General features: G+C 35.8%; 4 protein-coding genes and 1 long non-coding RNA gene across 6 annotated transcripts; 4 read left to right on the forward strand and 1 right to left on the reverse strand.

The window, feature by feature from the left end:
• Positions 1-1,597: 1,597 nt before the first annotated feature.
• Positions 1,598-7,705, forward strand: LOC113687832 (nicotianamine aminotransferase 1). Its single transcript, XM_027205354.2, has 7 exons — positions 1,598-1,952; positions 4,489-4,828; positions 4,927-5,145; positions 5,472-5,531; positions 5,961-6,116; positions 6,197-6,290; positions 7,249-7,705. The coding sequence occupies exons 1-7, from the start codon at positions 1,672-1,674 to the stop codon at positions 7,365-7,367; spliced, it is 1,269 nt and encodes a 422-aa protein (XP_027061155.1). The 5' UTR covers positions 1,598-1,671; the 3' UTR covers positions 7,368-7,705.
• Positions 7,706-10,275: 2,570 nt separating this feature from the next.
• On the forward strand, positions 10,276-15,697 carry LOC113688614 (nicotianamine aminotransferase 1). The gene is made up of 7 exons (XM_027206489.2): positions 10,276-10,784; positions 12,494-12,833; positions 12,914-13,132; positions 13,863-13,922; positions 14,406-14,561; positions 14,648-14,741; positions 15,342-15,697. Exons 1-7 carry the CDS (start codon positions 10,513-10,515, stop codon positions 15,458-15,460), a joined length of 1,260 nt encoding a protein of 419 aa, XP_027062290.1. The 5' UTR covers positions 10,276-10,512; the 3' UTR covers positions 15,461-15,697.
• On the reverse strand, positions 14,872-17,929 carry LOC140006631 (uncharacterized). The gene is made up of 2 exons (XR_011814363.1): positions 17,640-17,929; positions 14,872-16,726 (listed from the first exon to the last, which is right to left on the reverse strand). It is a non-coding gene; the product is annotated as an uncharacterized lncRNA (long non-coding RNA).
• A 946-nt stretch (positions 17,930-18,875) lies between these two features.
• LOC113688613 (reticulon-like protein B17) lies at positions 18,876-21,309 on the forward strand. 2 transcript variants are annotated; one of them, XM_072048868.1, is made up of 8 exons: positions 18,876-19,431; positions 19,616-19,769; positions 19,863-19,937; positions 20,023-20,164; positions 20,257-20,326; positions 20,436-20,501; positions 20,588-20,710; positions 20,954-21,309. In XM_072048868.1, the coding sequence occupies exons 1-8, from the start codon at positions 18,906-18,908 to the stop codon at positions 21,103-21,105; spliced, it is 1,308 nt and encodes a 435-aa protein (XP_071904969.1). In that variant the 5' UTR covers positions 18,876-18,905; the 3' UTR covers positions 21,106-21,309. The 2 variants fall into 2 exon arrangements, with proteins under 2 accessions (XP_071904969.1, XP_027062289.1); XM_027206488.2 differs by having other exon boundaries at positions 18,881-19,485.
• Positions 21,310-22,763: 1,454 nt separating this feature from the next.
• On the forward strand, positions 22,764-24,884 carry LOC113688615 (uncharacterized protein At4g28440-like). Its single transcript, XM_027206490.2, has 2 exons — positions 22,764-23,108; positions 24,506-24,884. The coding sequence occupies exons 1-2, from the start codon at positions 22,826-22,828 to the stop codon at positions 24,694-24,696; spliced, it is 474 nt and encodes a 157-aa protein (XP_027062291.1). The 5' UTR covers positions 22,764-22,825; the 3' UTR covers positions 24,697-24,884.
• Positions 24,885-25,742: the final 858 nt, after the last annotated feature.

A 25,742-nucleotide genomic window follows, 5' to 3' on the forward strand; every position in this document is an offset into this window, starting at 1 on the left:
CAACCGCGTTTTGCACTGATTCAAGGACAACAGTAACAGTAGGCATTTTAGACAAATGCTGTTGTCTAAACATGAATTGGTTCCATTACTATTACTAATCGTACTTTTATTAGGAGAAAATAATCTTCTACTACTACTAATAATTTAACCCAGGAAAATATAAAAAATAGATGTATTAATAAATTTATTGTATTTATTTAATTAATACGAGGACTGGGCGGGGGATGAGGTGTATGCTCCCCGCCCTCGGCTCCCTTCCTACCCTATACCTTCCCTTGTAGGATGGATGCCCACTCTATTGTCATCCCTAATCATGTCCTTGCCCATTTCATGAAAAGAATGCAACATTGGTGACACTTCTTACCATAGTAAACTTTTATTTACAAACTATTTTTTCTTTTTATTTTTCAAACACACCAAGAGAAAAAGTTGGTGATGATTGATCACTATAAATTTCTCAAACGAAGTAACAGGCCTGTTTGGATTGCTATTTTTCTTTAAAATTTTTTTTATTTCACATGTATCAAATCACTATAATATAATTTTTTAACAAAAACTCCAGAAAACACGGCAATCTAAACATGCTCACTTTCTAGGATATCTATGACTTGGCGATCAAGAAACCGAAAAATTGACAAACCACGAAATTTCACGTGTCCAATGTCAAATTGTACTTTAATTAGTATTTTTAGTGATGTACCTTGTACGAATAATCGCCCACGAGGAAAATCTATACAGAAACAGACAAGTTCCAAGAAAGCATCCGCAGCAATGGTCCACTTCGACCACCACAATTTGGCTACTTACTTGGTCGCAGACGAGACACCTGAACAGAGTTCAATTCGAAATTTGTTCATTCCAAATTTGTTGACCACATCAAAATAAATTTATTTACAGAAGATTTATCATTCATTCATTCATTAACTTCAAAGTTTGTTCATTAACTTTAAAAGCACTATCTATTATCTTGATAATATGTGCGAGTTCATAATTATATCCCTTAACATCCCTTTCATGTTACAATACGAAATAATTAATGTGGTACTTGAGAAAAGTTCAACTTTGATAAGGCATTAATTTAGTGGTAAAATAACTATAATCGAGATTTCAAAAGTTGTTAAGGGTACTAGTTAAGCATTAGAAATTGTGAATTTGGTCTAATTATATTGTGGATTACGTGTAATTTTATATAATCAAATAATTACTTGTTTGTACAATAGCAATATAAAATATTTCTTTACATGAGTTGGTGCAGATGCACAACAAATAATTTCTATTCGACTTTTAAATCCCTTTTACACTTGTGTAACGTGTCTCGTATACGACTTGCTCATGGAAAGAAATGTTTTACTTTGTTAGTCTAAAAAAAATTGACCAACCAAAAAAAAAAATTTAACTCTTTCAAATTATAGAAATTGAAAATTAACATGTGAAAATGTTAATAGGAGTTCGAGTTGATACAATCTGACCCCAGCCAACTGGCGTCCCGAATTTCAGGTTTGTGAAGTATTCAAACCAAAGTTTGAACACGTTACGGTTTGCAACCGCTATATAAATGTTGCATATTCAGCCTTCACTTGCCAATTTCCATACTTGGTCTCCACTCCACTCTCCTCGCCTTGAAAATAGTAAACCCGAGAAGTAGGAGCAGGAGGATATACCAAGAAGATAATGGCGACTGAGAATGAATTTTCCCCAAAAGAATGGAGTTTCAAGGGAGACGAGTTACTAGTGAGGTCCTCAGCAGTAACTGTGAGAGGTGTTCTGGACAAGTTGATGGGAAATTTGAACCCAAATGACCCCAGACCCACGATTCCTTTAGGCCATGGTGACCCTTCTCCCTTCCCAAGTTTTCGGACAGCTCCTGAGGCTGAAAATGCAATCTCTGATTCCCTTTACTCTGCTAAGTTCAATTGTTACTCCCCCAGTGTTGGTACTCTTCCTGCAAGAAAGTAAGCATTTTTTGTTTGTTATTCCACTGATTGATGTTTTTGCTGTAAAATTATGTTGCACATTGCATGTTATTTGGGAGACAAAAGGAAAAGATAATGGAAGCTGTTTTACAAGGTGCAGAGTAGTTTATTATTTCCTGAGGTGTCCCAGTTTCTCTGGTTCTAAATCTTTTTAACCCCGCATGCACTACCTGCAACGTCATATCAATGGTTTAACCACCTTTCAAGATGGTTTTCCCCTCCTCTTTGAGTGCATGCAGGGATTGGTGTGTATACATGATTAAATGAATCCTTTCGATTAGGAGTATGTATATTTCTGTAGAATTTTTAGTCACAATTTGTGGAGGTTTTAGATATGCATCATAAGGGACATCGCTGCTTGTGGTTTAGTCCTTAAAATCAGTCAAATGAGGATTTTTTTTTGGTTGAGTCACTGATAATGGTAATTTCCATAAAATGATTAGATTTTTGGATACCATGTTCCAGAAATAATTTGAACAAGAATCTGAATATCTTTAGACAAAGACTATTATTTTTATAGGAGTTGTTAGCCTATCACTGTCATCAAGGGATGTTATCAATTGTTTAAAGAAGCAAATTTGAAAGTTTTGTGGGCTTAAACTCTACTTTGTTCTGAGGAAGTGACATGCAAACTCAATATATGCTCTGTCTCTTTCTAATGACGGCTGCAGCTAGCAGTCGTTTATGCAATGAATAAATGTGTACCCAAGGAAAAGGAGGAAAAAAAAGAAAGGAAATTCGGAGTCAAAGATTCCAAAATGCTGTATCTGCTACTTCACTGTCTCACAATATTTTGAAATCTGAATAAGTGAATAAGATGTTCCTATCATGTTCCAAGAACTTTTTACTGGCTGCTAAATTTCCTGATATCGTACATATCAAATCTTTGTTTACTGTTTTAAGAATGGGATTCAAGCCATGGTTCCGTGAGAATAAACTTCAGGTTTTTAGTACCTCTGTAATTCCAGAATGTTTGTAAACCGTAGAGAAACCTATTTTAAGCATATTTTAGTTTCATGAAATCATCAAATGATTCCAACATCAAGAGTATTACTTTTTAGTACTGCCCTTTAACAAGTCGGAAATGCTTTTGCCGGATTCTAAGTAGGAAAATCACAGGAAACTACAGCTCCTATTCAGGAGGTGTTTGTCAAGGCAATAGATATTGATGCAACCTTCATTTTCTTATAGGGAAAATGATCGGTTTCATCCTTCACATTTCACAAAAATATTCTTTTCGTCCCTCACTTTTAAAATGAAACAATTTCGTCATTGACATTTAAAAACTAAAATTATTACATCCCTGAACCCAAATTTTAATCTGAATCAAACCACCAATCAACTTGATTACAAATTTTGGGGTGTAATTGGTAGATCACTTGGTTAACTCAACTTGATATTCATGTAAAATTTAATGAACCTAAAAAGAAAAAAGAAAAAATTATAATATAAAAAAGAAAGATTAATTTTTTCTACATTATCATTGTATAAACTGACAGTTTTATGTACCGCCATATCATTTTAATTTAAATTTAAGCACCAAATTCTATATTTATGATACACATCTAGATTCGCAAGCGGATATACTAATGGTGCATGAAAAGATTTATCCAAAAAAAAACTCTACTATTCCAAGACAAAGAATGGCCTTTTGTGTTATAATTTTTATTTTTTTGGTTTAATAAATGTCATGTGAATACGATGAAGTTGACCGAATGATCTATCAATTCTATTTTCGAAATTTATTACTGGGTTATTAGATGATTTGATTTAGATTGAAAATTAGGTTCAGGGATGTAATAGCTTTAATTTTTAAATGTCGGGGACGAATTTGCTTCATTTTAAAAGTGAGGGACGAAAAGAATATTTTTGCGAAATGTGAGGAATGAAACAGATCATTTTCCCTTTCTTATAAGCATGATTATGCCCTCAACTTTTTGGATGGGTATTCAGCAATAAGCCAAGAAAGTCTATGCTACAACATGGCTTTGGTCTGATCCAGATATAGAATTTTTAAGTGTCACACTCAGTGGCGGAGCCAGAAAAAAATCTTAGTGGGGACAAAAATAACACTAAAATTTTTTATCTACTCTTTTTTTCTAATTTTTTAAGTAAAAAATAAAAATAAATTCACCAACAAGTACAAATGATACGTACATTCCATGAAAAACATAAAAAAGACAAAATCAAAATTATTAATGTAATAATAATTTTATTTCAAAAACAAACTAAATTATTTATAATTGCTCACGGCGAATTTTCATATTTTGATAATGGTTTACAACTTTCTCATTTTGAACTTCAAGAAGTATATTTTTATCAATATAAGTAACTAAACTAAATTTTGTGACCTATTCTTTCACATCTTTTCTAAAAAACTCTGGGAGCACACTTAAAATTATGTCAAAATTGTATAAGTATTATAGGAATTTAATGGAGGCAGTGGGCCCACCTTAAATCCGCCCCTGGTCGCACTAGTGTGATATGAACTGCATGGTATTTGTTTATTTAACAGGGCAGTAGCAGAGCACCTTTCACGTGATCTACCATACAAGTTATCACCAGACGATGTTTATCTAACGAGTGGATGTACCCAAGCAATTGAAGTGATCTTAACTGTCCTTGCTCGTCCTAATGCCAACATTCTACTTCCAAGACCTGGCTATCCTTATTATGAGGCTCGGGCAATATTCAGCAATATTGAATTTCGTTACTTTGATCTTCTTCCAGAGAAAGATTGGGAAGTCAATCTTCACACTGTCGAATTGCTTGCAGATGAAAATACAGTTGCCATAGTCATCATTAATCCTGGAAATCCTTGTGGAAATGTGTATAAATACGAACATTTAAAGAAGGTGTCTAAATTTTTTCTACCAGGATGAGAATGCTGCTTTTCATAATGGTTTAATTTACAATATCCATTATTCATGATTTGAAGTGCATGCTTTTCTAGGTTGCTGAAACTGCCAGAAAGCTTGGGATCTTAGTGATTTCTGATGAAGTTTATTATCATCTTGCATTTGGAAAGAATCCTTTCGTGCCAATGGGAGTCTTTGGATCAATTGCTCCTGTGATAACAGTCGGATCCATATCAAAAAGGTGGATTGTTCCTGGTTGGCGAATTGGGTGGCTTGTCACTAACGATCCCAACGGCATTCTCAAGAAACATGGGGTACTTTCATTCTGCATTATGGTTCCTTCCCCATTATACATGCTACACTTCTTTGGAATATGGTTTCCTTCTACATTATACATGATGCACAGCTTGCACTTCGATCTGAAAATGATGAAATAAACTCACCAGCTGGAGTTGAAGGATGATAGACTTTCCAACTGCCCCAGAAGCATTATTTTACTGCTTGTGGATCAGAAAACTTGAATGCATGAATTCTATAAATAAAATCCATCTGCTTGATTATAGTTTCAGTAATCCAATAGCCATAACTATGTGCACAATCACCTTCTAATGTATCCAAAATCTGCCTTTTTTACTTACAGGTTGTTGATTCCATCATTGCATTTCTCAACATTTCCTCTGATCCTGCAACTATTGTTCAGGTTTGGGATTTTACGATTAATTCTTCCAACATGATAAAAGTTACTTTTCTTTTGGGGTCTTCTTGCTTTTTGACACCTCTTGGTAGACTAGTTTTTGAGCATTACCCATTGAATAGTATGTTCTGAGGTGAATAGACAGATGCGCTGAAGATTTTTAATCTTTTTATGCTGCACTAATACATATCAGTATTTTGCTTCTATAAATGTGGATTATAAAGCTACAATACCAGATTGTTCACCCAAGAGAAAATTTTTTTTAAGGTTGTACTGCAATTCTGAGGATATGGGGTGTTAATCTTACCAACTTGTATGTGCAGTCTAATTTTGTCTCTGGAATCAATTTTTGCTACTTAAGTTCCTAAAAGCTTAATCATAATGAATGTGAAGCTGACTCCGTTTTTTCTTTCCTGACATTTTACTTTTCACCAGGGAGCAATAATTCAAGTCCTTGAGAAGACTAAAGAGGAATTCTTCTTGAAAATACTCAATCAACTTAGAGAAGCTGCAGAAACATGTTGCAGCAAAATAAAGGAAATCCCTTGCTTTGCTTGCCCAAGCAAGCCCGAAGGAGCTATGTTTGCCTTGGTAAAATGCTGATAAGTATAAATTTGTTTCGTTCTCTGCTGTATATTGGTTAAGAATCAAACAAAAGCTTTTGCTTCCAGGTAAAACTAGATTTGTCCCTCCTGGAAGATATTGAAGATGATTTGGACTTCTGTCTCAAGCTTTCTAAGGAGGAATCTGTGATAGTTTTACCAGGTAAAAGGTCAAATGTGAAATTGAAGCAAGTTATCTCAGCATTCTACCATTTCGTTAGCATCATTTTTCTATTGACTCTTCCTTTTCCTTGCATCAGATCCTTCCTACTGTTAACTGTGATATCCAGCTGTTAATCTTATTTCTGTATAAATCTTTCATTGCAGCTATTTGATCTGCTGCAGTGCCACTACATCTAAATGGGGGATGTTTATGCCAATTTTGTATACTGTTTGTGAATGACATGGTGCTAACTGCTAGATATAAAGAACATAACTAACCTTATATTGTCTTGGTAATTGACTTCAAAAAACAGAGTAAGTAATGGACCCAAAACGTTTTAACTTAAATGGTGGTGCATATGAATTGGCTACCTTTGTGTTTGAAGCAGCATAACATCGTTTAATCTAACATATCTCTGTTCTTCTGAGTTCACCTTTCGATGGGCTATCTTAGATGAGTCTGAAGGATGATGTATCTATATATTTAGCAGGTTGGATATCTAATTGATTCTAAGTGGATTGAATCAGTAAGATGATGTGTCCATAGGCTAAGCACAAGTAGTAGATATAATAGTGTGAAAAATACTTACATATAGTGATGTTATCTGGGGATGGAAATACCTTCATTTAGGCAGAACAGGAGATATATCACTGAGATGTGCAAGTCGTTCATCCCAAACCAAAAGTAGAATGCAAAAAAGACCATTTGTGTGCCGATTAGATATTCACTCAGGCAACATCAGCTCTTACTCAATTTGTTTGTTTTGACTCAAAATTTTATGAATACAGACAGTAATATATTTCCCCTTTTGTCCTGCTGCTGTTATTGCACTTCCAAGAAGTATTTTTTTTTTCTTGTATAGTTGCTTAATCAATGAAGGCAAGAACAAGAAGTGGCATTCAGCTTCATCCTTGTGGATCACTAATGCCAGATTTTTTTTGTGGTATATTTCTTGTAGGGCTTGCTGTAGGACTCAAGAATTGGCTTCGCATAACTTACTCCGTTGAGCCATCAGCACTCGATGATGGACTCAACCGGATAAAAGCTTTCTGCCTGAGGCATGCAAAGAAACAATAGAAGTTGTTTCTCATGACTTGAAACAATTAAATCATGATCCTAGGCTGGAACATGCGACAAGTAGCACTTCAGCGCAAGGTTTTCATTGGTGTGATCTTCAACTGCTCGTTGGATATCTTGCTACAGTTAGAGTTTTAATAAAAATGCCTAGTTTTCAGTAATTTCCTTCACCTGAAAGGAAAAGAATATGTTACTATGAACTTTTATTATGTCTCGTTTGTGAGTGCTGTATGAAGGGTTGGCAGCTTTACTGTGGTTGTCTTCGATCCCCTTTTCTGTCTGTGTACAATGCCTTGAAGCTTAGTTAAATGTGTCAGATGTTGCATTGCTCTTTGCCCCCTCTTTTCTATCGTTGGAGGAGAGTGAACAAGGGAAGTCCCATGTCAGGACAAAGAAAGTTGCTACCTGAATTGAAGTGAAAGCTAAGCTTGAAGTAGCCAATGCAGGGTTAATCAGTGAAAGCTAACCTTAATTGGCTGTAATCTTGCTTTACCAGTATATATATATATATATATATATATATATATATATATAGGTCTTTCTTTACACTAAAAGTATTTGGTCAAGAAATTTGGTCATACACGTACCCTCTAGCTTTTCTTTGCTACCTTCTATGGATACTTTGGCCACCTCGGCCAGGAAATTGCGTCGGATAACCCGGCCTATTGGATACTTCGGCCTAACTGCCCTCGTCAAAGAGTTCATCTTGGAATGGCCACCTAGTCGAGATGTCAAAAGTCTCGACTCGTCATTATAATATGACTGGTGATTAATATGATTGATGTGACCTATAAGTCAGGCCTACTATTGATACCGTCGCCATATTTTATACTATAAGATTGAATTATCAGTAGATCTCGTCATTTTACTCCTTATCTTACACCTTATTCATTTGAAAGGAATGCAACACAACCTACTTAATATAACTTTCCGACGACTTTTGATTTAAGCACCGGAATGAAATTGAGGAATTTAGTTCAGACCACTTTTTATTTTGCAAGTGAGCTCCTCCTGCGTTTAGCCTTCGCTTGTCCTCACCCGTACACCTTCAAAATGGGGAAACAATTTTGGACATTGAAACTTATTTTGTCACGAGATGCAATACTCGTGAATAGTAAGAAAACCCATTCTGGAAGATCTTTCTTGAAAACTTAACTGGATGGTGATTTTTCTTGAAAACTAAACAGTGAATATTTGGGAGTTTCCATTTCTGTAATAGAAGTAAGAGGCAGGTAGTACGCTGGCCTTTATGATTCCGGCTTGGTCTTCGGCGCCTTTTGCGTCGGGTTCCGCTCTATGACCACCAATAACATGCTAAATTTTGAAACACGTGAAAACGGCTTGGCCTTGGGCCCCGTTGCGTCGGGTTCCGCTCTTTGACCACCAATAACACGCTAAATTTTGAAACGCGGGAAAAAGTATTCATAACTCATAGCACTTTTTAATTTTTTTTTAATTTTACGGCAATGACAATAATCTAATCTACCCTAATATATTAGGACTATCTTGTAGTATAAGAGAGCCTATGAAACTGTGTATACGAAAAATCTATCTTAATCCGTAAGAAGGAAAGTCTAAGAGGGGAATCAAGAGACTCCCAAGAAGAGAATGTATATAGGAAAATTTATCTTAATTTAGAGGAAGGAGAACCTAAGAGGACTAGTAGGTATAAGAATTGGGATGCTCTGATATTTTTTTTGAATTTCTTTTATTATGATTAAAATTCGAACCTCCAATTCACAGTTTAAAAAAAGGACTAAATCTGTTTTTGATGACGCGGTTCATTGCTCATAGTACTGGGGTTGGGCCAAGTGGTAAGCAGCTTGGTTCCGCTTAAGCAGGTCTCGGGTTCGAAACCTGGCGTATGCAGCTATCCTTGTTGGGAGACTCATCCACCACAGTCAGGTGTGCGACCCGGGTCGACCAACGGATTAGTCAGGGCAAAGCCCTGGATACCGTGGCAGGCAACCAAAAAAAAAAATAGTACTTGGTCAAAAAGGACTCGTAGTCCATACGGTATCAAACTTAGATAAGCCTCAAAAAGGACTGAGAGTCCATACGGTATCATTTTCACTTGTGGCATGGAAAGGACTCGTGAGAAAAGCCATCATTCCCTGTTTTGGTTTTGCTACTAAAAATGTTTGTATAGTTACGACATTATTACACAGCAAGACAGAGAGGAGGATAAACAAATTTAATTAAGTTGACCACGACAATAATATTCAAACTTATTTGTTTAGTTGGACGAGTATGGAATTGTACTCTACCTTGACTTGTGGTGTGTATATTGAGTCAGAATTCAAATAAGATTTTGAGGAGTAGTTAGAAATTTGTATATGTAAATTTTAATTGACTAAATTGTCTAGCCGCCCCTAAACTATTACTACTATTATACTATGATCCACTTTTGACCCCTTAATAATACATGTAACTTACTTTTTTTCCCTCAAATAATTTAGTGCATAATTTTTTGGCCCTTATTATGTCAATTTCTATAGTTTGAACTAACGAAACAGAGACAATAATAATTTGTCCAAAACAGAAAACAAATGAAGGAAGTAAACAAATTTGTCCCTCAAATAATAATGCTCTATTGAAATCTATGTAATATTATTGTTAATGGGTCAAAATTGGACCATGCTAATAGTTTGGAGGTTGACCGGACAATTGACTCATTCTAATTCTTTCCTAAACTGGAGTGGAATTTGAAAATCTAAATACAAAATGTTGTTCAAATTTTAAGTTGATGAACTAAACTCAAATGCGCTCTTATCAAATTGAATTTGATTTGAGTATCGAGGAGTTTGATTCGTATTTCGCGTCTATATCGAATTTGATTTAAATACTAAGGAGTTTGATTCTTATTCCATGTCCAAAGAGAGACTCCAAAAATCCACGAGTCAGCACACAGTCACGGCAGCATGATAAATGCAGCAGGCAACTTACGCATCATTTACCGACTCCACACCTCCTTCATTTCGACATCGTTACGACATACTCAGAAAGGTCCGCAATCAAGATATATTCCAGGTATCATCCGACATCGTTACGACATACTCAGAAAAGTCCACGACCAAGATATATTCCAGGATTTATCCGAGTTCCAAATTCCAGCCAGTGTTCCTATTAAGAAAAGAAGGAGAAAATGGAAAACGGGAAGACTGCAAATTGGAACTTCAAAGGGGACGAAACAGTGAAGAAAGCATCAGCCTGGACTATAAAGTTCGCTCTCAAGACTCTCAGGGAAAATCTGAATGCAAATGACAAGAGGGCTGTTATCCCTCTTGGATATGGTGATCCCAGTCAATTCCCAAGCTTCAAGCCTAGTAAAGTTGCAGAAGAAGCCGTTATTGATGCAATCCAATCTGGTAAATTCCATTGTTATGCCCCAGGTGATGGAACTCCTGAAGCAAAACGGTACAGTGAACTAACTGCAATTGCATAACCCCTTCTTTCTTCTGCTTCTTCTTTTTTAGACGATGAGCAAGTAATGGTTATGTTCTTTTTACCATGATTTTCTTCTTGTTTTGAACCAATTTTCTTACCATACAAGCACAAGAAGGAAATAAGATTTATACAAGGACTGTCTTGCTAATCAGCAGTCAAATTAATCTACTCAAACATTGGCACAACAGTATAAAATCAAATCAAATATGTATGTACTAGCATTGTAAGAAAATAAATTTATGCTAGCACTAAGAATATTGTAGTCTGCATTCTCTGCATCAAAAGGATTAGTGGGGTTTCTTCTTCTGTGGATAAATTTCACAAATCTTTCTTCATCTTGATTGAAAAGCCGGCCGTTTGTTTGCCCACTAATGTTTGCTATTATTTGCTTTTGCTTTCATTTGGCTGAAAAAAAAAAATCAATGTCCCTCTTATCATTTTTTTTTTTCTCTTCCTTAATATCACCGTTAGTTGAAAGCTACGTTTTGTTATCCCAAACAAAATGTTGGCGAGTATTACACTACCACGTATTCTGATTGGATGATTTGGATTAGGTAACATAGTAGTTGGAGTTTCAGAAATTATTTATCCTCGTCTGCCTTTGGAGTTTTGTGAGTGTGGGACATAGACACATAGTACACCATCAATGTCAGCCAAAGGGATTAAAGTATAAAGTGTTCTTCTTCCAAAATATTTTCGTAACGTACAACTCTACCTTGCATATTTTATTAACCCTGTTTGGCCATTTCGGGTTCAATGATTATACTTCCGAGTCTTCTTCTTAAACTCTGAGGAAAAAATATCAAGATGGCATGATAATTGAATGGTAGTTTAACCCTTCAATTATGCTGTTTTTCTCATTGATATTGAGAAACGTAGGATTCTAACCAAAAAAAGAAAAATAGGACAAAGGGATAGTGATCCATGGACCATGTCTTCTGGTACCGCCTGGACCATGGTCCATGGCTTCCATTACTAATTTCTGATTTCTATGTACGGAGGCTATAAGAGCAGGACCAGGGCTGGGACTGGTACGGTAATGCCATTCAATATCCACGATGGTGTTCCTTGTCATTTGTCAAGTTAGTGCGGTAATAGTCATTTGTCATTGAATGTAGTCAGGACACCCTTAAACATGAAACCAGCTGTCCTTTTGTTTTTTTCTCGTGAAACGTTCTAAATGGGTGTAGTATATACGATTTTTCAGATATCTTCTCTAAACACTGAAGAGTTCTTGAGATGAAGGAGTAGTTGGAAATTGTTTTTAATATAACAGTGCATTGGTTTTCATGATGCGATATATGTGAAGTTTAAAAAGCTGTTAAAAGGATAAAAAGATTATTGGAAAAATATGTTGATAAAGCTACCAACACTTTCTGTAAAGGGATACTAAAATTACTTAGCTTTTGATTTAGATTCTCTAAGGCGTAGAAAATGAATATGTGTAGGAGGAGATTGGACTTGGCCACTTTGAAGTTTCGAGTAATTGTCTTCCACTGTTTAGAAATGATTAGTGGGGATTGGAAGTTTGGAAAGACTTTTGGAATTCTGGAAGGACTTGCAGGTGTTCTAGTGTCTACATTTATTGTGTAGTTTCTATGTTGTCCAGTGCAATTGGAAGCTTAATCGTTGAGGGAATGATATAAGAACAAATGTCCAAACTTTTATTCCTGTACCAGGGCTATTGCTGATCATCTCTCTCGTGACCATGGGATGGAAATATCTCCAAAAGATGTTTTTTTAACTCTTGGTGGAAGACAAGCAATTGATATCATGTTAACAGTCCTTGCTCGACCTGGTGCCAACATACTGCTTCCTAAACCAGGATATTCGTTCTATGAAGCACGTTCCACTTTTAGCCAGCTTGAAATTCGTCATTATGATCTTTTACCAGAGCAGGGATGGGAGGTCGACTTGAGTCATGTAGAAGCACTTGCTGATGATAAAACAGTTGCTATTGCTATTATCAACCCTGGTAATCCATGTGGAAATGTGTATACATATGAGCATTTACAGAAGGTAAAAATAGAGTGCACCTATTTTCCATGATTTACATTTTGATCAAATGTTGGTGACTGACGAGGCTTTGCTTTACACAGGTGGCAGAGACTGCGAAAAAGCTTGGATTTCTTGTAATTGCTGATGAAGCTTATGCTCATCTTACTTTTGGGAAGAATCCATCTGTGCCAATGCGAGTTTTTAGTTCAATTGTACCAGTTCTTACACTTGGCTCTTTATCAAAGAGATGGATGCTTCCTGGTTGGCGACTTGGTTGGCTTGTGACGAGTGATCAAAATGGCATCCTCCAAAGACATGGGGTTCCTTCTCTCCCTCTCTCCCTCTCTCCTTTACTTTCTTTTTCTTTAGTAGTACGATATCAGTTACTTTGTTGTTCTCAGAAAAAGTTACACGAAATTTGCTGAAAGATGACATTTGGTTGATAAGAATGTTTTCAATGACGTTCTGATAGAATAAAAGAGAATCTGGGGATTGCAGCCTACTCCCTATTTAAGAAGCAAATTTGGTAGATTACTTTTCTGTAAGGTTTCATTGTCAGGACTACTTCATTAGTCGTTCACTGAGAGGTTTCAAATTTTTTAAGATAGAAAAGTTGCAACCGTGAACTGCTAATTTGATCCTCACAGGAATTAGATTGTGTGTAAGCTTGAAACGCTAAAGAAGGTGAAGATTTCTAGTCCATGGTCTTGGTTTAGAGAACAACATGAATGAATGGTCCCCAATAATACTTGACGGAAGATGAAAATTTTTGTTCCAAAGTTCTTGAGTTGAATAGACATGAATGGTTTTGTTGGAGGAATCTGTTGATTAAATGTTGATGTCAGTAGACATGAATGGGAACACATAATCAAACAACATATGCACTGAGGAACAACATGGACTTCGTGCATATACAGAGTCTAGCTTTTTTGACTTGCAGTTATTTTCTCCATGCCAAACTTGATTTGTATTTACAGAATCAAGGATCTCAAGTTTGTGTAGAATGAAGGCACTGATGTATTAATTGTTGTATTCATCTTATGATGTCAGATTATTGATAGCATCAAGAGCTGTCTAGACATCACGCCAGAGCCAGTAAATTTCATTCAGGTATTTGATCCCAGATGCTCATCTTTTCTTGAAAGGATTTCTTTTGTAAGACCAGGTCCAGAAGTATCATCAGTTGAATACCACTTACATGGTTATTTATTTTGAAATCAAGCAAATTAGCCATCTACATGATTTATTACTCTTTTTCGGTTTAAGAGCAATGAGAAGACTAGAAGGGTGACATAGAAATTGAACAAATTCTACAATTTTCTAATGTTATAGTCAACAGGAGTTCATGTACGTGCGAGGATCTTCAAGATGCATGCAATCTGCTTCTATTCATCTCTTTAGGTTATTGCTCTGTTTCATTTAGTTAAATACATCAATGTTCAAATGACAGCTGCTCCCTACCAAGTTTTTGTTGCTGGTGTCTTACGTTGTCTATTAAACATCTAGCGTACCTCAATACGTAGTAGAAATAAAGGTTTCTTCGATCATCATCTTGGTGTATTGGGTATAAGAGCACCATTGTTTATTCTTCAGGCAGCTCTTCCAAAAATGCTGAAAGAAATACCAGAGGACTACCACTTAAGGACTCTAAATTTGCTAAGGGAAACAGCAGATGTTTGCTATGATAGACTCAAGGACATCCCGTGCTTTATATGCCCATACAAGCCTGAAGGATCCATGTTTGTTATGGTAAGATTAATACTGAAAATTTGGTGAACCTAATCATGCTTCAAGTTTGTGGACTCAATACTTTAACAGATGATGTTCCGTTCCAGGTGAAACTAAACTTATCACTACTGGAAGGCATAAACAATGATATGGAGTTCTGCCTCAAACTTGCCAATGAGGAATCTGTAGTTGTCCTGCCTGGTATGATTTTATAGAATAAGGAATCCTGACTTTTCCTGGATTCTTGATCTCATGAAGTATGCCTAGAGAGACTTTTAAGTTGGACATTTGGTGTTTATTCTCTGTATCATATGCCATATTACTCGGTCTATTGGTTATGCTAAAGTTTCTAATATCTGTTCAAGAGTGTCACTAGCAGTAACAACACAGTATATCTCAAGGCTCAAAAGCATGATGCCTGAAATAGTTTTTCTCTAGCATCAACAGGGCTGTTTACAGTAAGCCCTTTTCAGGTCCTGAATGTTGGGATGGCACGTGGAGCGTTCTCTGCTGAAACTAGACTATCTGATACTTTCCATGCAGTTCGTTTTAACCATGAAACCTGAAACCTCAGCTTACTCCTGCTCTTGCTAAACAATTTTCTGATTTCTGAACTATGTAAATATCTGAGGTCGAAACTTTACATGCGTCTGAAATCCATCATCGCTTGCTGAGCGGTCCACCTGAATAAACTTTTTGATGCAAAAAATATCTCAAAGTAGCTCGTAATTGTTGCATCTATACATTTGAGGATGAAATTGTTGTATTATCAGTTAATGTTGGTTTAGCATCTTTTTCCAGGGCATCCCATGGGGCTGAAGAACTGGCTGCGTGTAACTTTTGCTGTGGAATTATCTTTGCTTGAGGATGGTCTTGAGAGAATCCGAGCTTTCTGCGCAAGACATGCTAAAAAGCAGTGAAATAAACATCATGTTGATCAAACTACTGTGATCGACAGGTTAGCATTCAGCCTACTATGTCCACTTCCCTGAAGCTCGAAGTTGTTTTAGCTGCCTCTGTCCTCCCTGCAACTCAAAAACAGTTTGAAGATTGTTTCTTCCTTTCAATGACACTGGTTCAGTGTATAAACTATCAATCCTGTACTTCTTCTTTGCTTTTGACTCTTCTATCCAAATTTAGTTAAAATTTGGGTACTATTTGTAACGATCTCATCTCCCCCTAGGGTGTACCTAAGAGTTTGGCAGGTTGTAAGAGTTTGGCAGACAACCTGCCTAACTCTCGTCAGGATTCACTACATTCACTACAACAAATTTTCAAAATAATTGTTCACACCTCCAAATTAACATCAGAATTCAACAATTCAACCAATAATTCAAATTTAATTACAATTCAAAAGTGAAATATAAGATACACTATCAAAGATAAAAAATACAATATGTCTACCAAAAGTACATGTGCAAGAGGATCAATACACGTTAGTTCAATCTTATCTGCTCCGAACCTCAACTCTTGTAAGGAAAACAAACTAATGGGATGAACTTATACCCAATGAGGTTCCAAACAAGCATTCAAACAAAATACCAGTCAAATCACAAAAATATTGCATTTAATAATTTAACACACTTTGTACAATAATAAATAGTAATAAATAGTCTCAAGCCATTTAAGAAGCAATCATTCAATCATTTAAAAGATACGAGCTCACTTGGAACTATTCATGCATTCAATTATTCAGTCTCCTTCCATTTCTTCCTTATAACTTCTGATATTTGAAAACAAAAATCCCAACATTGATCATTTCATTCAGTCATTCAGTTAGTCATTTAGTTATTCATTCATTGCAATTCATTCACTAACTCGTACTCCACTTGACTTCATGGTTATATTCGAGTATACCAAAACAGTGGTTAGGGTTACTAACCTACCTGATCGATTCCGCTTCTAACTCGAATAGGCAAGTGATGAAGGGCAAAGACCCAATTCGACCAATGACTTACATTCATGCACAAGTAACATTCAATCATGTAATCATTGAAAATTCATATTTACTTAAGTTGAGTGCGGTAAAGTACACACTCGCATGTCAATAGTAAAGTGATTTTTGAAATACATTTAATAGTCAAATAATAACCATACAATCAAGGCATTCAATTCATAAACACAAGGAACACTCACCACTTGATCTCAATGTTTCCACTTCAAACCCTGATTTGTCTTTTCAAGTCCTGTAGTCATATAAACTGTCAAGAGTCTATCCATTTAAAACCAAGATAAATGAGAAAATATGAGTTTGAAGTTTCACTTAATAAACACAAAATTATAGGTTTAACCCTAATATAACTTCTGAAAGAGCCATAATTTCTTATTCAAATCAAGTTCAAAGCAAGAAAAAATCACATGTCTATAGATCCATGTTTCAAGTATAATATGGAGCAAAAACATGTCGATTATAGCCAAGAATTTGAAGACAACAGGACAAGGTTTTCGAGACACAAAACTGAAAATTTCGAGCAAGAAAAACATGTTGGAGAAAACTCATTTTCCTTCTCTTGTCCTCTTTGTTTTGACTCAAATCCAACATACAGGTGAAGATTTAGGTTTAATAAAGTATCTTGAGCACAACCTTGCCAAAATCACCACAAAATTCTGGAAATCAAAATTGGAAATGGCCATTTTCTAGCCAGTCAACTCTAATAAAAATTATAGCTTTCCAACAAAAATTCTAACTATCAACCTTATTTTCTTGGCGAAGTTACTATCAATCAAGATATCATGTTATGACATATATGAACCATCTTCTTAATAAACAAACCCATCAAAATTTCACATATTCAAAATTCTAAATTAAACTAACTAGATTGTGCACCAAATTTGGAAATTGCACATAATTTTGACAAATCATGAAATCTTTTATAAAATCATGCCTTTTATCTTATAGAGTATCATCCATCAAATAGACAAGTGAAGAAAAATAAGTTTGCTATTAACTTTACCTCTTAAATCCCACAAAACAAATTTGGAAATCCACAACATAATCTGAAAATCATGAAATCCACTATACAAGTCCTTCATTTAACTTCTATAACATCATATATCAAATAAATTCAAAGATAAGAGAAGATTTCTAACAAAATTCACCTCTTTAACTCCAAAACCTTAGATAGACAGTCAAGCAAGGAGTACCCAAGGGTTTCTTCTTTTAAAACTTCTCCAATAGCTTCCTTCCAAGTTTGATTCAAAATTTGTCGGAGTAGACTAGGATTTTCTCTTGTTTTCTCTCACTAATCAAGCAAGAAATCAATACTTGAATTTAGAGTTGATTTTTCCCACTTTTCCCTTCAAGAATTTCGGCCAAGACAAGATAAAGAAGGAAGAAAGAGTGAAGAAAAAAAAGCTTATCTTGATCAAGGTCTTGGTCAAGTTTGGTTGGTTACTTGACAAATGGCAAGAAAAGAAGAGATATCTATCTCTTTGTCTTTCTATTTGTCTCTAATTCAGCCAAATATCTAGAGTTTTTTAATTAACTCTTAACACCTCATATCACATAGTTCCTTTTGCGCAAAACTCCTTATAATCCTCCAAATTTATTATACACACTTCACTAGTTGATCACACTAGTATACTGTACTATGAAACTTAACATGCACTAAGGTAAATAATAAAACAGGGGGAAAATCATGATACAACCATTAAAACAATTAAGAATTTAAGACAGATAAATTCAAATTAGAGCTATAAAAACAAGTAATATTTCAGGGTCTCACACCATTTATCTAAGGGGCACAAGAAATTAACTTTAATGTTCAGACTTCGGCTGTTGACTATTCATGAAAATCCCATCTAAAGATTACAAATGCCCACTCTGGAAGGAAAATTTGTTGCCACTTATATTTGGGGCTGAAAAGATTCAAGAATAGGAATTGTCATACAAAATACAAGAAATTGGATTGCCGGTTTCCGTCGAAAAATTATTTCGTTTTCCGTGATCACATTTCCCTATTATCTTTTTCCCTCACATACATCAAATCGCTACAGTTAAATTTTCCATGAAAAATTACGAAAAATGCAATCCAAATACAACGGTACATATTCTGCTAGAATCTCAAGTGTCAGTTTTAAAGTAACAAAAAAAAAACTACTTAAAGTACAAGAAAGTCCCAATGCTCAGTTGCTTTCTGAACCCCCGTTGGCATTGCCCATGCAGCCCATAAAAGTCAAGAACAATAACGGACTTGTCTCCGTTTTCTAATCGTTACAAAAGTAAAACCCCACAAACCCACTGCCGCCGTTAAATTTCAAATTATTGAAAAGATGTTGTCTCCCTAACGGCTATTCTTTCTTTCTTTTTTTTCTTTTTTTTTTGCCCTTTTCTCTTTCTCCTCCTCACCTATTTCAGAATCAAGAATGCCATACTCAAAAAACCCATCAAAATTTCCAAAATCTTTGCCAAGGAATCCGAAATCCATGGATCCAACACCTCCTTATCATCGATCTGACCCCAAAAGCAGAACCAAATCGGCCTCAAGACTCTCAAAACTCCGCTACTACAACGAGCAAAACGAAGTAACAACCCCAAATCTTTCTCTTGAAATTGTCCCTTCTTCACCAACTATGGCCTCTCCTTCACCTTCAAAGTCTCCTTACGGGCTTCCTCTTCACGAACTCCTACTTCTTTCGCCTTCTCCTCTAAGAAGATCGAAAACCCGTCTCGCGGATAGGCTTGAAATGGCTGATGATGCAGCAGCTGCCGAGGGAAATGGGGCTCGGAAGAGATTCAAGAATAGGAATGCTTCTCTCGGATTGCTGGCTCATGCTTCTCCGAGGAATAATAGGCGGTCAAGGAGACGGTTGGAGCAAGATATGAGGGAAGAGAAGGACTTTGGTGGTGGAGAAGATATGGTGGTGAAGCCAAGGAAGAAAAGGCATAGTGGTGGTAGGTCTAAGAAGGATAAGCTCAGTTTGGTCCCTTCAATTCCGTCACCAAGTATGTTCAGATTGTGTTGAAAATCTTGATATTTTTAAGTTATTTGTTGCTTTATGAATTATTCCTGCTTTTAAAAATTTTTGTTGGTTTATTGATTTTGTGCTTGTTTGATGTTTGATTTTATGATTAGAAACAAATGATGAGTATGAGTGTAATCTGGATGGGGTTAGGCAAGTGATAAGTGACTTGATTATGTGGAAAGATGTTGCAAAATCGAGCCTTTGGTTTGGTTTTGGTTCACTTTGCTTCGTCTCTTCTTGCTTTACAAGTGGCATCAACGTTAGGTACGTTCAACTTCTGCTCCAATAGTCAGATTTGATTAAAGATATATTAATTTTAACATTAATATGTGACAAGTTTACACGGTATTGTTTCAGCATTTTCTCAGTCATGTCTCAGCTGGGGCTTTTGTTTTTGGGATTGTCATTCTTCACAAACTCAGTCCGTCAAAGGTAGGTGATTTTCGTCTTTAATGCCTTGAAGACTCGGATCAATTTCTTCTCCTTTTTGTTTTCTTAGTTTTTGGTAACTTCATAGGGATGGTATTGGAAATAACCGTGAATTTAAGCTAAAGGATGAAGACATCTTAAGAGTAGGGAGATTGATACTTCCAGCTGCGAATCTAGCAATTTCAAAGACAAGGGAGCTGTTTTCAGGCGAGCCAGCAATGACCCTAAAGGTATCTGTGTGGTCTCGAGGCCATTTTGATAGTTTCAGCAGTTTAGCATTGTTCAGAAGTGTTAAACAGCTACGTGTCATGCGTTGCATTAGGTAGTACCATTCCTACTTCTTGGAGCTGAGTACGGCCATCTTTTAACTCTACGGAGACTATGTGCACTTGGTAAGATCACTCCTTAATGATAATATTAGCATTATAGAATTCATCTGATTACAAATTATGAGAGATTTGTTGCCTGGAAATGTGATTACCATTTTTATGATTTTGACAGGCTTCTTTATCAGCTTTACTTGTCCGAAGCTATACTCCTCTTACTCGGTTCAGATATGCAGAAAAGGTAGTACAAGTTACCCAAATTCCTACCTACAGTAACTATATTATTCCTTATTGATCACAGAAGATATTGTTCATTCGTAAAAACAGTTAATTATCTACAATCTTGGATGTTGGAGAGATGGAGAGCTTGCTCTCATAAGAAGGTTGTGGCAGCATCAGCGGTGACAGCTTTTTGGAATCTGACAAGCATCAGAATCCGAATCTTTGCAGGTAATCCTTTAACAGTTAACAAACTTCACCTCTCTAGGAGACTGAATGTTGTTATGTAGAATACTTCGTGGTTGCCCTGCTTACAAAATTGCTAAAGTGGCAATTAAATACTACAAATCATCTAACCTTTTTGTGGGAGGATGTTGGGGCATGCGTTGGTAATATGTACATAGAAGTGTTAGGAAAGCTTAAGCTGTAAAATTTGCACGTTGTTTTTAACATGTTTGTGATGATCTGTTGCAGCATTCATATGTCTAGTAATAGTTAGATACTCTAGGCAACATCAACATTTAGAAGCAAAGGTTGAAGAAGAGGTCGAAGCAGCCAAGGAACCTGAGCAGGAGGAGGAGCTACAGCGGGCGATGATTGTTGTAGAAAATGAGCCAAAGAAGTAATGGCTAAATCTGAGTACCTAAAGTCTTTGACTCTTTTCTACCCTTACTTTGCTTTCGAGCTGACCTGAAACTCTCTCCCCCAGTCCCCTCTTGTCCAGAAAGCTGACTTGTGTAGCATTGCAGTAGAGATGCCAACAAGTATTTGTAAACTTGATCGTATAAATAAGATAGTCTTGGCACTTCTGTTGTGTTCTATTTACACAATTAGCAACATTGTAGCATCTTTTATTTCTGCAATATACACATCTAGCTATAATCCTTAGTATTTTGAAATTCCACCTAGAGCAGTCTTTACTTTTAAATGTTATGGATTGCAATGAGATTTTTAAATGGATCAAATAGGTTGCTTAAAAATTGAAGTGAAGTTATTACCCCTTGATACTTGGAACTTATCTTCCCTCTTCAAAGCAAACTTTATAGTTTAGATGCTTTCAATTGCTAAATGACATTAGAGAAAATTTTGCATGGAATTTATTCAGGTGTGAAATGGTAATAGTTCTTCCAATAATCGACAATGTGCATTCATCCCTTAATAATTTCTAGCTATGTTTATGAATGGTCATTAATACTAATTCCATCCAAAATCTGCAATAAATTACTAAGCATTTTGGCACATGACACATTGTATGAGCCATATCAAATGTACTTTAAAAGGATATTAAACCATATCAAATGAGACAAGATGATGAGATTCAAAATGTGAGTTGAGATATAATATATTTTTGGGCCCTAAATTCAAAAGTTTTCAAAAGTGTTAAGGAACAAAATTTTGTAGAAGTTTGAAGGACTACAATAGCAATTATTCTGTCAAAGGGAGGCCCACCCTAAAACCCTACGATAAAGATTACTATTTTGGGATAATTTCAAAAATCTTTAACAATTTCACCTAATTCTCTTAAAGTTTCAAAGATTACACATACTTCCATGAGTTTACCATTTTGGTAACAAAAACCATTCAATGGTAAAAATTTTGAATGAATAATCCAAATATTCTCATGAAATTGTAAAGTTCATTTTACCTTCTTATAAAAATTCTTAAAAAAAAAAAAAAAATCAAACATGCATAAAATTTTAAACCTACTTTCAACCATCATCTTTACTATTTTAAACATTTCATATTTCCACATCTCAAATTAGTACCATTATAATCATGATCACCACCACCTATCAGTCTTTAAATTCTAAAACCTTAATCTAAGTTAAAAAAGAAAAAAAACAAATCAATATTATTAAACTCAAAACATTCTATAATATCTTATCCTTCAAATATTGGAACACCAACACTAACTCCATCCTTTTTAAAACTTCAACTTACATCTTTTTCTATTCATCTCTAAATTTTTCAAGTAAAGCTAAAACTAATTTGTAATATATTAAAATTGTGTTTAGAACGGTTTTTTCATGAGTGAATCTTGTTTTTATTCCCATTAAATGTCTAATTGTGTGATACATTCATATGCACAAGATTAGGAGTGGGTTGTTTAATTGCATGAAAAATATTAACATATTAAGGTTATTATGGTCATTTTATAGGGTTAAGGGAGGTAAGTGTAATATTCAAAATATTAAGGGTATTTGGTAAAATTGTTAGAAATCTGGGAGAGGTTTCTGAAATTATCCCTACTATTTTTTCCCATTTTCTTATTTATTTATCCAAATCACCTTATATATCAATTGACCAATTGTGTCAAATTAGGGTTAGGGTTTTATCGTTTACATAATGGCTACGGCGGCGAAACCAAATTCAACGGTGGCAACGACGACGGGTGCTAAGAGGAAACCCGTATTTGTTAAAGTGGAAGATCTCAAACCTGGCACCAATGGGCACACCTTAACCGTAAAGGTTGTTAGCGCCCAGGCCATCGTGAACAAGGGCCCTAACGCAGGCGGAGGCGGCAGATCGTCGTCGGCGCCGCTCAGCTCTCGTCCCCGCCCACGCATAGCTGAATGCCTTGTTGGTGATGAGACCGGAACCATTATTTTCACTGCCCGTAATGAGCAAAGTATAAAATCTGTTCCCTCTTTCTTTCCCTTTTTTTTCCATTTTCATTTGTTTTTTGGGTATTAAAAAAAATGAAGAAAACTTGGATAAAAGATGGTCTTTTGGTTGTTTGGTTTTCGAAAGTAGAGGAAAAGCGTTAGCAGTCAGGCACTTTAGGAAGAAAAATATTGAGATAAGGATTCAAACTAGGAACCTGAATGTTAAAAAAATTGAATTGCGAAATTGGGCATGCTTTTGTTTGCTGCTTTGATATTTGAGATTAAAGAGTTTTGAGTTTGTTTTAGGACAACTAAGCTTTTGTTCTTCTCCTAAAAAAAGAGGCTGTTTGAATGTGCATAGAGCTAGTAAAAACTGGGACAGAAGCACATTTGGTTGTGCATCAGTTGTATACTTGGCTAACGAAGCATGCCAATGTGATCTGATGTAAAATTGTGCTCGTAGCAATTGAGAAGAGCGAATGAGCTGTTTCATTGGCTATTCTGGTGGTAAAAATTGTAGTTAGGTCAACTGTGTCTACCTTTTTCATTTGCTGGAATTTATGGTCAACTTTTCTTATGCTTGTGCAACCTAATCGCTTTTTTCTCCATCTTGAAGTCTTGAGAAGGTTATGTGTTGTAGTGTTCATCAAGGATCCATGATTTATGTGGACCTCATAGTAGCACTTTATGTAACTTGTGAAATGGTTTTGACACTTCTGTATCTACTATTGTTATAAAAAGTCTAGTTTGAAATTTTCTCCCTTGTTGTGACACTTAAAATAGGTGTGCTGAAGTTTTAAGACATTCGATCCCTGAAGAAGTTTGTGGACTAATCCATAGAAAGGAAACTTTGTGCTGATACATGCTGAAACTCCATCTTCAAGGAGGGCTAGCATCATTAACAATGTGGCTAGTTGTATATTAGATTCACGAAACCCTAATAATCCATGCCTTTCACATTGGACGCATGATCTTATGCCCATTGTAGCAGGTGATGTGTATATGTATGGGCTAAAAGCATAACATTGTCTGTGGAGCACGAACTCTACTTAGCTTGTGCAATTCCAGGAGATACAGATCGGAAAACTTCCAGTTCTCTTCATAATAAGCAACTGATGCCCTCTTTTAAACATGGATGCATTGGTTTCTTAAGTGTTTAGGATATTACATTCTAAAAATTTGTCAGCATGTTCAGCTTGTGCTTCTGTTTCAGATTGATGTGTTTGTGTTTGCAAATCTCAAACTCTTGGTGACTCCACGATTCGTCAGAATGATTTTATGTTGGTTGTGTACTCAACTTGGAAGTAGGGGATGGGATGTTTGCAAGGCTTTGTTCTGTTATATGCACTGGCACATTTGTCTTGCCATTCTCATTTAGCTTCTAAATATTGATTTTTCCTATTTCACTTCTTGGGTGCAGTTGATATAATGATACCAGGCACCACTTTGATTCTTCGTAATGCAAAGATTGACATGTTCAAGGGGTCCATGCGGCTAGCAGTTGACAAATGGGGTCGTGTTGAAGTCACTGAACCAGCTAATTTTGTTGCCAAAGAAGACAACAATCTGTCTTTAGTTGAGTATGAATTAGTAAATGTTGTGGAAGAATAAGTTGTTTTCCGTGGAAGTGAATTGATTGAGGTAACTAGGAGGTTTTTGTCTTTTTCTTCATGTGAATTATGATCAGGGTGAACTAAATGTCTGTAATTTTTCGTTTAAATGAAATTATTTTGCATCATCACATGTGCCAGTACTTTGACTTCCTTCAAGGAGAAGTAAAGAGACTTTTCTTGTTGATATATCTTCCTGTTAACTCTCTGTCCTCATCTGTCTGGAAACTTTGGCATGTTGCTTAGTGTTTGGGGTGTACAAGTGATGGTCGTTCCTATCATGGCTTACGAAATCATAAGCCTTATTTGCTGATATCCTTGCCTGCATGAAGTGAAATTCCGTCTGAGCTCTGGATGGCTTTGGTTTTAGCTTCTTACAAGTAAACATTAAAAAAAAAAAAAGTTTGTAGAGTTCCTTGTTTTAAATTTGGGCATTTTAAGGATCCTGGTCCTTTGCTGAACGTCAAACCAAAGTTTCCATTGTGGCAGTTCTTTTCTGTACAGAGGTTCTTTTCTATCGGTAGAAACTAGGACTTCAATAACAATTGCGGGAAGCTCATGTATGTCTTCCAGAAATATTTAGCTGCTGAAAAGCGTTGGAATGAAAGAGAAAGTACACTACTTTCAACTCCATATTCTCCTAGACCCCTGCCCACCAGTTGACCCTGGGTAGCTGTGCTTCATACACATTGAGGTTTATTGCATTTCAGGATATACAATCATCTGCCTCTGGCCAGCTATGCTTCATAAATATAAGGGCTAATCACCTTGATCAGGGATCTGCAATCAGAGAGAATAGCAGCAAGTTCGGGAGAATCACATGCATCTTAGTTTTGTTGAGGCGACACATTGAAATAAAGCTAAGAATTTCGCGGTCAATAGTGCCACAAACATACTGAAACAAAACTAGCGCCATAATAACCGTCCGTCGTTGCCCTGGGAAGCAGCAAATCAAGCTGACAGTTTTTATATAATTTGTAAGATGAAATTTATGAAACAAAAATCTTCACAAATTCCAAAAAAGGGTCCTCAAGAAAAGTTATTGGA

Source organism: Coffea arabica, chromosome 5e (genome assembly GCF_036785885.1).
Source record: "Coffea arabica cultivar ET-39 chromosome 5e, Coffea Arabica ET-39 HiFi, whole genome shotgun sequence".
Lineage (NCBI taxonomy): Eukaryota > Viridiplantae > Streptophyta > Magnoliopsida > Gentianales > Rubiaceae > Coffea > Coffea arabica.

Bases quoted from the DNA above. Each gene is read 5' to 3' on its own strand.
- LOC113688614 (XM_027206489.2), top strand. From the start codon at position 10,513: ATGGAAAACGGGAAGACTGCAAATTGGAACTTCAAAGGGGACGAAACA. The intron at 10,785-12,493 runs GTACAGTGAACT...TTCCTGTACCAG, and splicing joins GGAACTCCTGAAGCAAAACG to GGCTATTGCTGATCATCTCT. The intron at 13,133-13,862 runs GTTCCTTCTCTC...TTATGATGTCAG, and splicing joins GCATCCTCCAAAGACATGGG to ATTATTGATAGCATCAAGAG.
- LOC113688615 (XM_027206490.2), top strand. From the start codon at position 22,826: ATGGCTACGGCGGCGAAACCAAATTCAACGGTGGCAACGACGACGGGT. The intron at 23,109-24,505 runs GTATAAAATCTG...TCTTGGGTGCAG, and splicing joins CACTGCCCGTAATGAGCAAA to TTGATATAATGATACCAGGC.
- LOC113688613 (XM_027206488.2), top strand. From the start codon at position 18,906: ATGCCATACTCAAAAAACCCATCAAAATTTCCAAAATCTTTGCCAAGG. The intron at 19,770-19,862 runs GTACGTTCAACT...GTATTGTTTCAG, and splicing joins ACAAGTGGCATCAACGTTAG to CATTTTCTCAGTCATGTCTC. The intron at 20,502-20,587 runs GTAGTACAAGTT...TCGTAAAAACAG, and splicing joins GGTTCAGATATGCAGAAAAG to TTAATTATCTACAATCTTGG.
- LOC113687832 (XM_027205354.2), top strand. From the start codon at position 1,672: ATGGCGACTGAGAATGAATTTTCCCCAAAAGAATGGAGTTTCAAGGGA. The intron at 5,146-5,471 runs GTACTTTCATTC...TTTTACTTACAG, and splicing joins GCATTCTCAAGAAACATGGG to GTTGTTGATTCCATCATTGC. The intron at 5,532-5,960 runs GTTTGGGATTTT...ACTTTTCACCAG, and splicing joins ATCCTGCAACTATTGTTCAG to GGAGCAATAATTCAAGTCCT.